The sequence below is a fragment of the Rhinoraja longicauda genome, chromosome 1 (assembly GCF_053455715.1).
Source record: "Rhinoraja longicauda isolate Sanriku21f chromosome 1, sRhiLon1.1, whole genome shotgun sequence".
Taxonomy (NCBI): Eukaryota; Metazoa; Chordata; class Chondrichthyes; order Rajiformes; family Arhynchobatidae; genus Rhinoraja; species Rhinoraja longicauda.
In genome coordinates this window covers 21,777,754-21,791,114 of record NC_135953.1, presented here as the reverse complement: position 1 = coordinate 21,791,114, position 13,361 = coordinate 21,777,754, and the positions used below count along the sequence as shown (strand labels likewise).

Below are 13,361 nucleotides of genomic sequence, written 5' to 3'. Positions count from 1 at the left end.
TGTCTCCAGTTCAAATCATTCTTCCTTGAGAGCTTTAAACTATGGCAACTTCACAATTGTGTCAATTATCTATAAAGCTTTAAAAACCTTTTATCAGCACCATCAAATGCCATATTTAATTACAGTAGCTATGTTTAATTCACCATTGATGATTCATCACATTAAAGGTAGTGGTGTCTTTCATCCGAGGTTTTCATAAAAATCACATGAGCCTTAAGTACTCAAAGAGGCTTATTCTACCTGCTCCTGTTTCAAAGTGCTCCTCTCCGAGATACTGGAAAACCAATAGCAAAGATACATCATAAAACAAAAGAAAAGCTAACAGTATGTCAAACGGTCATAAGTGAGAGGAGCAGAATTGGGCCATTCGGCCCATCAAGTCTACTCCGCCATTCAATCATGGTTGATCTATCTCTCCCTCCTAACTCCATTCTCCTGTCTTCTCCCCATAACCCCTGACAACTGTACTAATCAAGAATATATAAAAATAAGGCAGAGAGTGTGGGATGTTTCTCTTCTGAGGAGACAGACAGACCTTGTGTGATTTACAATGAGAATTGTTACCTTGCACAGAGAGCAGCTGATCACATGGTGCAATTTTAAAAACAGTAACCATCATTAAAACCAATGTTGTGTCACAGTGGCGCAGCTGGTAGAGCTGCTGCCTCACAGCGCCACAGACCCAGGTTCGATCCTGACTTTGGGTGTGTAGGAAAATAACTGCAGATGCTGGTACAAATCGAAGGTATAACAAAATGCTGGAGTACCTCAGCAGGTCAGGCAGCATCTATGAGAGAAGGAATGGGTGACGTTTCGGGTCGAGACCCTTCTTCAGACTGATGTCAGGGGGGCGGGACAAAGAAAGGATATAGGTGGAGACAGGAAGATAGAGGGAGAACTGGGAAGGGGGAGGGTAAGAGAGGGACAGAGGAACTATCTAAAGTTAGAGAAGTCAATGTTCATACCGCTGGGCTGCAAGCTGCCCAAGCAAAATATGAGGTGCTGTTCCTCCAATTTCCGGTGGGCCTCACTATGGCACTGGAGGAGGCCCATGACAGAAAGGTCAGACTGGGAGTGGAAGGGGGAGTTGAAGTGCTCAGCCGCCGGGAGATCAGGTTGGTTAAGGCGGACTGAGCGAAGGTATTGAGTGAAACGATCGCCAAGCCTGCGTTTGGTCTCGCCTTTGGTCTGATTTTGGGTGCTGTCTGTGTGTAGTTTGCACGTTCTCCTTGTGACTATGTGGGTTTCCTCCGTGTTTTCCAGTTTCCTCCCATATCCCAAAGACGTGCGGGTTTGTAGGTTAATTGCCCTCTGTAAATGGTCCCCAATGTGTAGGAAGTGTATATGAAAGCGGGATAACATAGAACTAATGTGAATGGCTGATCAATGGTCATTGTCGACTCAGTGGGTCACAAGGCCTGTTTCTCTGCTGTATTTCTAAACTAAACTAAACTAAACTAGACTGAAGGACTCACGTGTTACGCATCATTTCCCAAATTCCTGACGCGATTACATCCACTACGATCTAAACAACTCCAGAAATGCCCTCTGCTATCCCTCACAAGGATATTCATAGAAACATAGAAAAATAGGTGCAGGAGTAGGCCACTCAGCCCCTCGAGCCAGCACCGCCATTCAATATGATCGTGGCTGATCAACTAAGGGGTAGGCCATTTAGAACTGAGATGAGGAAAAACTTTTTCAGTCAGAGAATTGTGAATCTGTGGAATTCTCTGCCTCAGAAGGCAGTGGAGGCCAATTCTCTGAATGCATTCAAGAGAGCTGGATAGAGCTCTTAAGGATAGCAGAGTCAGGGGGTATGGGGAGAAGGCAGGAACGGGGTACTGATTGAGAATGATCAGCCATGATCACATTGAATGGCGGTGCTGGCTCGAAGGGCCGAATGGCCTCCTCCTGCACTTATTGTCTATTGTCTATTGTATCCCGTTTCTGCTTTTTCCCCATATCCCTTGATTCCTTTAACCCTAAGAGCTAAATCTAACCCTCTCTTGAAAGAGTTGTGAATTTGTGGAATTCTCTGCCACAGAAGACAGTGGAGGCCAATTCAATGGATGAATTTAAAAGAGAGATAGATAGAGCTCTAGGAGCTAGTGGAATCAAGGGATATGGGGAGAAGGCAGGCACAGGTTACTGATTGTGGATGATCAGCCATCACAATGAATGGTGGTGCTGGCTCGAAGGGCCAAATGGCCTCCTCCTGCACCTATGTTTCTATGAAAACACCAGTGAATTGGCCTCCACTGCCTTCTGTGGCAGAGAATTCCACAGATTCACAACTCTCTGGGTGAAAAAGTTTTTCCTCATCTCAGTCCTAAATGACCTACCCCTTATTCTTAAACTGTGACCCCTAGTTCTGGACTCCCCCAACATCAGGGAAACAGCTATTGGGAAACAGTTGGTGGAATGGGATTGTTCTGAGAGCCAGCATTATCACGATGGGGCAAATTGGCATCTATAATGTCATGTGAAAATATGAGGGAAAATGAATGAGAAAATTGTGGTGCAGCGACATCAGTGGATTTACCCCCTTGTGCGCACATTATTAAGGGCTGTCTTGCCATGCACTCTTTAGTCCAATTCGGTATGGACCATTGGTGTGTCTTATTCCAATTCACTTGTGTCTTTGGCCAGTGATCAACTATGAAGTGGAGGTATGCACAGGTGATGTCACTGGAGCCGGCACTGATGCTAAAGTCTTCATCCAGATATACGGAAAATCAGGAAAAACGGAAGTAATCCGCCTCCATAGCCGCTCGAACAACTTTGTCCGAGGAGAAACAGAAATGTTTAAGGTAGGCTTGGATACAGACAAGGCCAAAGGACAGTTACTGGAGGAGTTGTTTCGAGTGGGGAGGAAAGTGTGGATATTAAGTCAAGCAGGACGAGGACCTGGGACTTGAAGCTAATTTCCATCAAAATGTTATTGCTGCACGCTCTTCCTATTCCGGAGGAGTGAGCAGCTGGGAATAGAGATGGTATTGGACGCACTACTATACAGTTTATATCATTCAGAAGTAGTGCCTTAAATCTTCCCAAACCTGTTTGTGGGAAGCCTAATGAGTCACGCATGTGAAGCCTAAGTCATATGTAACATCATGAGACACGCATGTCACATGCATATCATAGAACCATAGAATGGTAACAGAAAAAAATGTTAACTGCCTTATGTCCATGCTGGTTCCTTGCATGAATAGTGCAAATTATTGCTATCCCAACTCCCTCCCATAGCCCTATATTTCTTCTTCTTTCAGATATTGATCTAATTCCCTCCCATAAAGCCGTAACCAAATCCACCTCCATTGTTCAAATGATACATTTCCAATGCTAACCTTTGGGTGTGAAGAAACATTTTACCCTCCCTCCCTCCCCCTCCCCTCCTCCCCCTCCCTTCCTCCCCCTCCCCTCCTCCCTCCACACCTCCCTCCTCCCTCCCTCCCCTCCTCCCGGTTACAATGGAAACCCTACGAGGACGGGCCCAACGGGGAAAGAAGGGTACTGGGAAAAGGGGAGGTCCCCCTCCCTCCCCCTCCCTCCCCTCCCCCCTCCCCCCCTTCCCCCCTCACCTCCCCCCCTCCCTCCCCCTCACCCCTCCCCCCCTTCCCACCTCCCCTCCCCCTCCCCTCCCCCCCTCCCTCCCCCTCCCCATCCCCCTCCACACCTCCCTCCTCCCTCCCTCCCCCTTTCCTCCCCCCCACTCCCCTCCCGGTTACAATGGAAACCCTACGAGGACGGGCCCAACGGGCACACTTGTGCTAGTTATAAATAAAAATAAAGATAAGGATAATTGTCATTTACTGTGTTTTTCCTTTACTGTTACTGTTGACTGGTCTGTTGACTGGTCTGCTGGGAGTAACGCTGGTTGTGCAGTCTCACAGCAGCGGGAAGGAAGGACCTCCCAATCTCGTTGTACCCCTGGGTACAATGACAATAAAGATATATTGTATTGTATTGTATTGTATTGTATCTCTCCTTCACACACTTGGGGTGAAGGAGTCTGTCACTGAAGGAGCTACTCAGTGCAGTGAGTGTCCTGCATGGGGTGGGAGTCGTTGTCCAGCAGCGATGTTTTCTTTGCCATCATCCTCCTCTCTCCCACCGCCTGTACTGAGTCGAGGGGGCAACCCAGGACAGAGATGGCCTTCCTGATCAGCTTGTCAAGTCTCTTCCCCTCTGCCGCTGAGATGCTGCTGCTCCAGCAGACCACTCCATAGAAAATGGCTGATGCCACCACAGTGTTGTAGAAGGTCCTTAGGAGTGCCCCCTGCACTCCAAAGGACCTGAGTCTCCTCAGCAGATAAAGTCTGCTCTGGCCCTTTTTGTACAGTGCATTGATATTTTTGGTCCAGTCAAGTTTATTGTTAAGCTAAACACCCAGGTACTTATAAGAGTCCACCCTCCCGATATCCATTCCCTGGATGTTCACCGGTGTCGGGGGGACGTGGCTGTGCCTGCAGAAATCCACCACCATCTCCCTGGTATTCCCCGCGTTGATCCGGAGGCGGTTATGCTGGCACCAGTCCACAAACTCCTTGATCAGTTCTCTGTACGCCCTGTCATCGTCGCCTGTGATGAGGCCGACGATGGCAAAGTCGTAAGAGAACTTCTGTAGGTAGCTGTTTGCTGAGCTGTGCCTGAAGTCCGCGGTGTACAGGGTGAACAGGAAAGGATATTTGATAAGGTGCCACAACAAAGGTTACTGAGCAAGATCAGAGCACAGGGTATGATACAATAATCACAGATAGGGGATTTCACCCAACAGGGTGAGAATTCATGGTTCATTTTGGAGTTGGCAATTTGTAAACCGTGGCTGTCACAGGAATCAGTGCTGTGTGTAATGTCCTCTGTTGTTGTGGCTGGCACAATTAATATACGCCCGACATCTTGTAAGAAGATTTTATTAATGATCCTTCACCAGGAAACTTCTAGAAGGTCACCTGACCTCAGTCACAAGGCACAAGCCCATTGGCCAGCTTCTGCTCTTGGCCTCAAGGGGGCACTGGCATTTATATTACATATACATCACACTGTGGACAGATCATTTGTCAACAATTTATATTAATAACTTGCATTGAGGGGTCAATTGTACTGTAGCCAAAAATGTTGATGATCAGTTTAGTTTAGTTTATTGTTGTCATGTATACTGAGATACAGGGGAAAGCTTTTCTTTGTTGGCAGCAGAAAGACTATATATGATTACAATCAAGCCATCCATAATGTAGACACAGGATAAAGGGGATAAAGTTTAGTGCAAGATAAAGTCCACTAAATTCTAATTAAAAAACCGTCCGATGGTCTCCAATGAGGTAGATAGTAGGTTAGGACTGCTCTCTAGTTGGTGATAGGATGGTTCAATTGTCTGATAACAGCTGGGAAGAAACTGTCCCTGAATTTGGAGGTGTATGTTTTCACACTTCTGTACCTCTTGCCTGATGGGTGAGGGGAGAAGAGGGAGTGTCCAGGGTGAGATTCATACTTGATTATGCTGCTGGACTTGCCGAGGCAGCGTGAAGTGAAGTCGGAGTCAATGGAAGGGAGGTTGGCTTGCGTGATGGTCTGGGCTGCATCCACAATTCTCTGCAATTTCTTGCGGACTTGGATGGAGCTGTTCCCAAACCATGCTGTGATGCGTCTGGTTAAAATGCTTTATACGGCACATCTTTAGAAGTTGGTTGGGATTGTTGGGGACATACTGAACCTCCTAAGCCTTCTGAGGAAGTAGAGGTGTTGGTGTGCTTTCTTGGCCGTTGCCAAGAAATGGCTGGTCCAGTACAAGCTGCTGGTGATATTTGCTCTTAGCATTCAACCCTCCCCACTTCAATAACATCAATGTATACCGCTATGGGTATGTGTACCGCTTCGCATTCCCGCAGTCGATCAAAGTCTCCTTTGTCTTGCTGACATAGAGGGAGCAGTTGTTGTCTTGGCACCAGGTTATGAAGTCCTCAGTCTCCTTCCGATACTCCATCTCGTCAATATTTGATATCCGTCCCACTTTCTATGCCTGTGGAGTGAACAGCTCAGTAAATGTACTCTCTCCCACTTTCTCCACAGTTTCATCTGCGATCAGCCAGCAGTTGAAGCTGGATACATTTCCTGCAAGTGCCATCATCAGGGACAATGGCAACGCCCGCAATCTCCAACATCCTGCTGGAGGAGCACACCCATTCACTAGCCTCCACACCTTTTCTGATTGCTCCCCTTGACTCTGCACCCCTTGTCGCTATTTCTTGTGCCTGCGCACTGTTGTAAAACGGTTGTTTCTCATGTGCGTAGATCGAAGCCCTGGATGTTGGCGGACTGGTCAAACTCCGCATCGGCCACGATGGGTCCGGCTTGGCTCCGGGCTGGTTCCTGGATTCGGTCAAAATCAGTCGTCTGAGCGTCAGGACCGTGGAAGATGACAAAAAGAAGAAGATGAAGAAGAAGAAGAAGAATGCTCAGGAGGACGTTGATGCCAGGCAGGAGGAAATGGTGGAGACCTACACCTTCAACTGTCAGCGCTGGCTGGCCAGCGATGAGGGAGACCGGCAGCTGGTGGTGGAGTTCCTTCCTGAAGAAGCCGATGGCCTTGAAGGTGGGTAGAAATTTGGGCACTTTGTCACTGCTTAGTAATTCCACTGGGAGAACCATGGAGCAGAAGGCTCTCCATTTGCGCTGTAGAATAGACTTCATGGGTCTATTAATGCAGGCAAGTAGGATGAACATAGATGGGCATGGTGGTCGACATAATCACGGTGGACCAGAGGGCCTGTTTCTGTGATGCACACACAACACCATGCCTGTAATGATATGACTGGAATCATGGAGATGATACAAGCTTTGAGATGTCGGGTCACAATTGCATTGTAGCCAGAGCCAGGAGTGCAGCCTGCCGCTAGCTGCAACTGTCCCATGGGCAGGCAGTCCATCCAGATCCCATAGTCTCCCTCTCCAGACCTGTTGGAAAACTACTGAATCCCCCTCTCTCTGTTTGCCTGTCCGTCTTTATCCTCTTTCTGTAAGGTGACAAGCTCAATGGCCAGTGACTTTGCACTCACGCTTAGCAGTTTCCCGACACACAGATGAAGCCAAAACTGCCTTTCCATTTGGATCAACATTTCCCAAGTTAATTCAATTTTATAACTCCCATTTTGTCAGCCAAAGAAAATAAAAATGAAAATGAAAACGAATTTTCATTTTTATTTTCTTTGGCTGACAAAATGGGAGTTATAAAATTGAATTAACTTGGGAAATGTTCCCAAGTTACCCTTCCTCTCTGGAGATTCCCAGAGACCCTTCCTCTCTGGAGATTAAAATAACTTATTCTCTCTCTTTGTCCTGCCCCATCACTCTTTTCCAGCTTTCTCTCCCCTCCCCTCCCACCCCACCCCCCACCCCCCCCCCCGCCTACTCTAATTAGTCTGAAGAAGGATTCTGATCCAAAACCTCGCCTGTCCATTTACTCCAAAGATGCCACCTGACCAATTGAATTCCTCCAGCACTTTTGGGTTTTGCTCAAGATTCAAGTATCTGAAGGCGTCTTGTCTCCCCTCCTTATTTTCCCTCTTTCTTAGTTGTACGAAGGTTCTCTCATCTGACACATTGAGTCTGTTTCTCTCACCACAGATGATGCCCGACCTGCTGAGCGTTTCCAACATTTTCTGTTTCTATTATTGTGTGTCAGTGATCTTGACAGATTTTGCTTCAAAGTCTTTCCATTTGCAGAGAACACCTACATGGTTCATGTGTTTACTGGGCACGTCATGGGTGCGGGAACAGATGCCAATGTCTTTGTTAACATTTACGGTGAGACAACAGACACAGGAGAACGACACCTCAAGAAGTCAAACCACCTCAACAAATTTGAAAAAGGACAGGTAGAAATCAATCGCGGAGTAGAAATGATTGTCTTATTGTCTTTCAATAATTTTATTCAAGAGAGAGCTAGATAGAGCTCTTAAGGATAGCGGAGTCAGGGGGTATGGGGAGAAGGCAGGAATGGGGTACTGATTGAGAATGATCAGCCATGATCACATTGAATGGCGGTGCTGGCTCGAAGGGCCGAATGGCCTCCTCCTGCACCTATTGTCTATTGTCTATCGTTAATGCTCATTCTGACATTAAGACAATGGACAAGCAAGGCTCCAGGTTAGGTTCAAGTCAATTCAGCATTAGCTGAGTTAACCAAGATGGACAGATTTGGTTACTTAACTTCCTTGTGATGAGTTCTACCAGCCAGTATCCGTCACCAGTTGTATATGTTGTTGAGTGAGTATTCATTTGACTGTTTACTGCAACACTCTCTCGATCTCCAACTGATAGAACAGTGCAACACAGGAACAGCGTTCCAGTATTTCGTTTGGATAGCTTACGGTACACAATTTGCACCTCATCAATCCTCTCGCTTCACAATTTGCAACTCTCTAATCCTTTTATCTCACATTTTGTGTGTGTTCATCTCTGGCCTGTTGAGGCAGCGCAGCAGTAGAGTTGCTGCCTTTCAGCGCCAGAAACCTGGGTTCCGTGGATGTTCGCCGGTGCTCTGGTTTCTTCCCACATTCCAAAGACGTAATGGATTGTGGGTTAATTGACCTGTGAATTGCCCCAAGTGTGTAGCATGTGAAACTGGGATAACATAGAACTAGTGTATGGGTGATCATTGGTTGGCATGGACCCGGTGGGCCGAAGGGCCTGTTTCCACGCTGTATCTCTAAATATCTGCCTATCAAAACTCCCCACTCACCTGAGTTCGCTTATGACCAGCCATGATTTGTCCTACCGTTGTAATCTTCTAGCTCTCTTTCTCCCCACCCCTGCAAACAGTCTGAGAAAGAGCCCTGACCTGAAACGTCACCTATCCATATTCTCCAGATCTGCTGTCTGACCCATTGAGTTTCTCCAGCATTTTGTGTCTTTCCTTGGTAAACCAGCATCTGCTGTTCCTTGTTTCTACACAGGAACAGGCTCTTTGCTCCACAATGACCGCCAACTTAGGCAAATCACCATGAGGGCGTTGCTATCTGCGGATTTGTCATGGAGTAGATCAGCTGATGCTTCTTCACCTGTCAAAGTATAGGCTATTTAAATTTCCGAACATAGGTCAACACCTAGAATTGGTCCCATCCTTAAGGCTTTATTTCATTCCCGCTGTCAACAGGGTTTTCAAGATTTGCTGACCATTGTGAGTAAACTAGCCTTTGAGCAGACAGACAGCTGCAGTCATTTTGTTCAGCACCGCATCCTAATGTCCTAGCAATATGTTCGATTGTATAAAATGTATGCAAAAAGATCATAAACATAGAAATATAGAAACATAGAAAATAGATGCAAGAGTAGGCCATTCGGCCCTTCGAGCCAGCACCGCCATTCAATATGATCATGGTTGATCATTCCAAAATCAGTATCCCGTTCCTGCTTTCACCCCATAAAAATGGACATGCTCTCATATTTTCTATATCTTTTACACTGTAAAAGTTGACCATTCAGTCCATATCAACCCTGAGAGCATCCCCTCAATCACATTCCCCCCCATTTATTTTTCTGCAACCTATTCTTTACCATAAACCCATCACACTCCCCCTAATTCTCCTATTATTCAGTTATTTTAAGGGGAAATTCATGGTAGACAAATAACTTATCGGCTCATCTTCATAACTTGGGCATCCAGAAAAATCTGTGTGTTCACAGGGAAAGCATGTAAACTCCACAGAGGCAGCATCCAAGGTCAGGATTGAACCCACATCTCTGGAGCTGTGCAGCAGCAGCACTAACTGATGCTCTGCTCTACCAAGTGTGGCTGGTTGGCTGGTGGTGAGGAGGAAGTGGCAGTCTTTTATTGATACTCTGCAGTGGAGGAGTCCCTTTATTCTTTGCTCTGTTCTTTCTCCTTTTTCTCTCATTCTCAATTCAATTTTTAAACGGCCTGTGTTTAGTTTGAGTTTAGTTCAGTTTATTGTCACGTGTACTGAGGTACAGTGAAAAGCTTTTGTTGTGTGCTGAAGACAATACATGATTACAATCGAACCATTCACCGTGTACAGTTACATGATAAAGAGAATAATAATATGATTAACGTTTAGTGCAAGATAAAGTCCAGCAAAGTCCGATCGAAGATAGTCTGAAGTTCTCCAATGAGGTAGACAGTAGCTTAGGACTGCACTCTAGTTGTTGGCAGGTTGGTTCAGTTGCCTGATAACAGCTGGGAAGAAACTGTCCCTGAATCTGGAGGAGTGGGGTTTCCCACTTTTATAACTTTTGCCAGATGGGAGAGGGAAGAAGAGGGAGTGGCTGGGGTGCGACTTGTCCTTGATTATGCTGGTGGCCATCTGCCAACTCTTTGTCTGAGCTATTGCTAATCCAGGTTCCTAATGTTTTCTTCAAATCCTACAACTGTGGTTTGTTTCTGAATGTAGGAAGATATATTTTTGGTCAATGCCATTGATCTGGGAACATTAAAGAAACTCCGTATTCGACATGATAATGCAGGAGGGTATGCCTCCTGGTTTCTGGACCGAGTGGAAATTGTCGATGAGAAGGATGACATCACGTGAGTATTAATTGTCTTCAAATGAGAGGAATTATAGATTTTATATTCAACCAGAAGGTTTTCTCAATTTCGCAAGTTAAACACCAAACAAATTACATTCTTCTGTTGCATTTTGCAAGTTACGCGCAGAGCAACATATTATTTATTTGCTAGATTCTTTTGAAAATCTACGCAAATACTTGTTTTAAAAATCATTGCAGAGAAAATGACCAGATGAAGAATTTCCTCATTAAGAAGAGGGAATGCTGTGAATAGGAACCTGACATAGGAACAAAGTTAACTCCTCAAAGGTCACCCATCTGAAATATTAACACTCTCTCTCTCACCAATCACAAAATCACCATCACACAAACCAACCTCCCTTTCATTGACACCATACTTCACACTCAGTCAAGTGAATGAGCGATCTAGGATCTAGGAGTACAGGTGCATGGTTCCTTGAAGGTCGAGTCGCAGGTTGATAAGGTGGTCAAAAAGGCTTTTGGCACTTTGGCCTTATTCAGTCAGTGTATTGAGTGTAAAAGATGGGAGGTCATGTTGCAGTTGTATAAGACGTTGGTGAGACAGCATTTAGAATATTGTGTTCAGTTCTGGGCACCATGTTATAGGAAAGATATTGTCAAGCTTGAAAGTGCTCAGAAAAGAATTATGAGGATGTTGCCAGGATTAGAGGGTGTGAGCTATAGGGAGAGGTTGAGTAGGCTGGGTCTCTATTCCATGGAGCGTAGGAGGATGAGGGGAGATCTTATAGAGGTATACAAAATCATGAGAGGAATAGATCGGGTAGATGGACAGAGTCTTTTACCCAGAGTAGGGGAATCGAGGACCAGAGGACCAGAGGTTCAAGGTGAAGGGGAAAAGATTTAATAGGAATCCGAGGGGTAACTTCTTCACACAGAGGTTGGAGGGTGTATGGAACAAGCTGCCAGAGGAGGTCATTGAGGCTGGGACTATCCCTTTGTTTAAGAAACAGTTTGACAGGTATGTGTAAAGGATAAGTTTGGAGGGATATGGACCAAGCGCAGGCAGGTGGGACTAGGGTAGCTGGGGCATTGTTGGCCGGTGTGGGCGAGTTGGGCCGAAGGGCCTGTTTCCACACTGTATCAGTCTATGACTCTATGACTCTCTGAGACACAGTCTGCTTTGTACAAAACAATTCTTAATTAGCCCATCTCATCCAAATGGGAGTAAATCCTATCTTGAAGAATTCTCTCCAGTAGTTTCCCTGCCACTGACGTGAGGGGCACCAGCATATGGAGGGTGCCAACTCTGGATTCTTGCTTATTCCTTTCTTAAACAAAGGAACAATATTTTCCACTCGCCAGTCCTGGCTCCAGGTTCTTGTCTGTGGCTAGAGAAGAAACAAAGATCCTTGTCAAAACCCTGCAATCTCCTCTCTTGCATCCCTCAATAACCTGGGATAGATCCTATCTTGGCCTGGGCAATTATATGCCTTAAGATATGCCTTCAAGAGCCTCAGCACCACCTCCTTCTCGATTTCAAACTGCCCTAGCATATCTGTATTCTCCACTTGGATCTCACTGTCCTCCAAGTCCTTCTCCTTGGTGAATACAGATGCAAGGTGCTCATTTAGAATCTCATCTGCATCCTTCATCTCCAAGCATAGATTCTCTCCTCCCCTTATCTTTTTTATTCCCCAACATCCAGACCATTATCATTCCCCAACATTCAAAACAATCTTAAAACTTATGGAGTTACGTTCATTATTTCCAAATTCTTCTTTCACTGCAAGACCAGTCACCTGGTTAGGCTTGTTTCCCAATAAGCACCTTGTTTCCAATAAGCATCTTAAAATCAAATGGCATGTTGGCCTTCATTGCGAGAGGATTTGAGTTTAGGTGCAAGGAGGTCCTATTGCAGTTGTATAGGGCCCTGGTGAGACCACACCTGGAGTATTGTGTGTGATTTTGGCCTCCTAATTTGAGGAAGGACATTATTGCTATTGAGGGAGTGCAGCGTAGGGTCACCAGGTTAATCCTGGGATGGTGGGACTGACATATGATGGAAGAATGGGTCGACTGGGCTTGTATTCACTGGAATTTAGAAGGATGAGAGGGGATATTGTAGAAACATATAAAATTCTTAAAGGATTGGACAGGCTAGATGCAGGAAAAATGTTCCCAATGTTGGGGGAGTCCAGAACCAGGGGTCACAGTTTAAGAATAAGGGGTAGGCCATTTAGGACTGAGATGAGGAAACATTTTTTCATCCGGAGAGTTGTGAATCTGTGGAATTCTCTGCCACAGAAGGCAGTGGAGGCCAAGTCACTGGATGTTTTCAAGAGAGAGTTAGATTTAGCTCTTAGGGTTGAAGGAATCAAGGGATACGGGGACAAACCAGGAATGTGGTACTGATTTTAGTTGATCAGCCATGATCATATTGAATGGCATTGCTGCCTCGAGGGGCCGAATGACCGACTCTTGCACCTATTTTTCTATGTAATACAAGTTCGAGTATAGTCTCTCATCAAGTTGGTCTATCCACGTACCATTTAAGGATAGACACAAAGTGCTGGAGTACCTCAACAGGTCAGGCAGCATCTTTGGAGAAAAAGGATGGGTGACATTTCGGGACGGGACCCTTTTTCAGACTGAAAGTAGGGGGTGGGGGTGTGAAGAGCTGGTGACTAGAAAAGACCACAACCTATCAGGGACGGCCACAATCAACCTCAGGCAGGGTGGTGCCTGTTAGAACCATTGTTGGTCAGGGAAGGTATGATCTCAAGAAGGAAACAGTGTGGGGAACTGTGGAACTGGTAAAACAACTAGGGAGGATGTATGGGGCAAGGCAGAGG

At 45.9% G+C, this 13,361-nt stretch overlaps 1 protein-coding gene across 1 annotated transcript in view; it reads left to right on the top strand.

The window, feature by feature from the left end:
• Positions 1 to 13,361, top strand: part of loxhd1a (lipoxygenase homology PLAT domains 1a) — a 157,538-nt gene that overhangs the window by 98,757 nt on the left and 45,420 nt on the right. Inside the window, 4 exon segments of the mRNA XM_078409311.1 lie at positions 2,653 to 2,813; positions 6,295 to 6,595; positions 7,726 to 7,877; positions 10,413 to 10,546. Coding sequence (XP_078265437.1) covers positions 2,653 to 2,813; positions 6,295 to 6,595; positions 7,726 to 7,877; positions 10,413 to 10,546 — 748 coding nt within the window.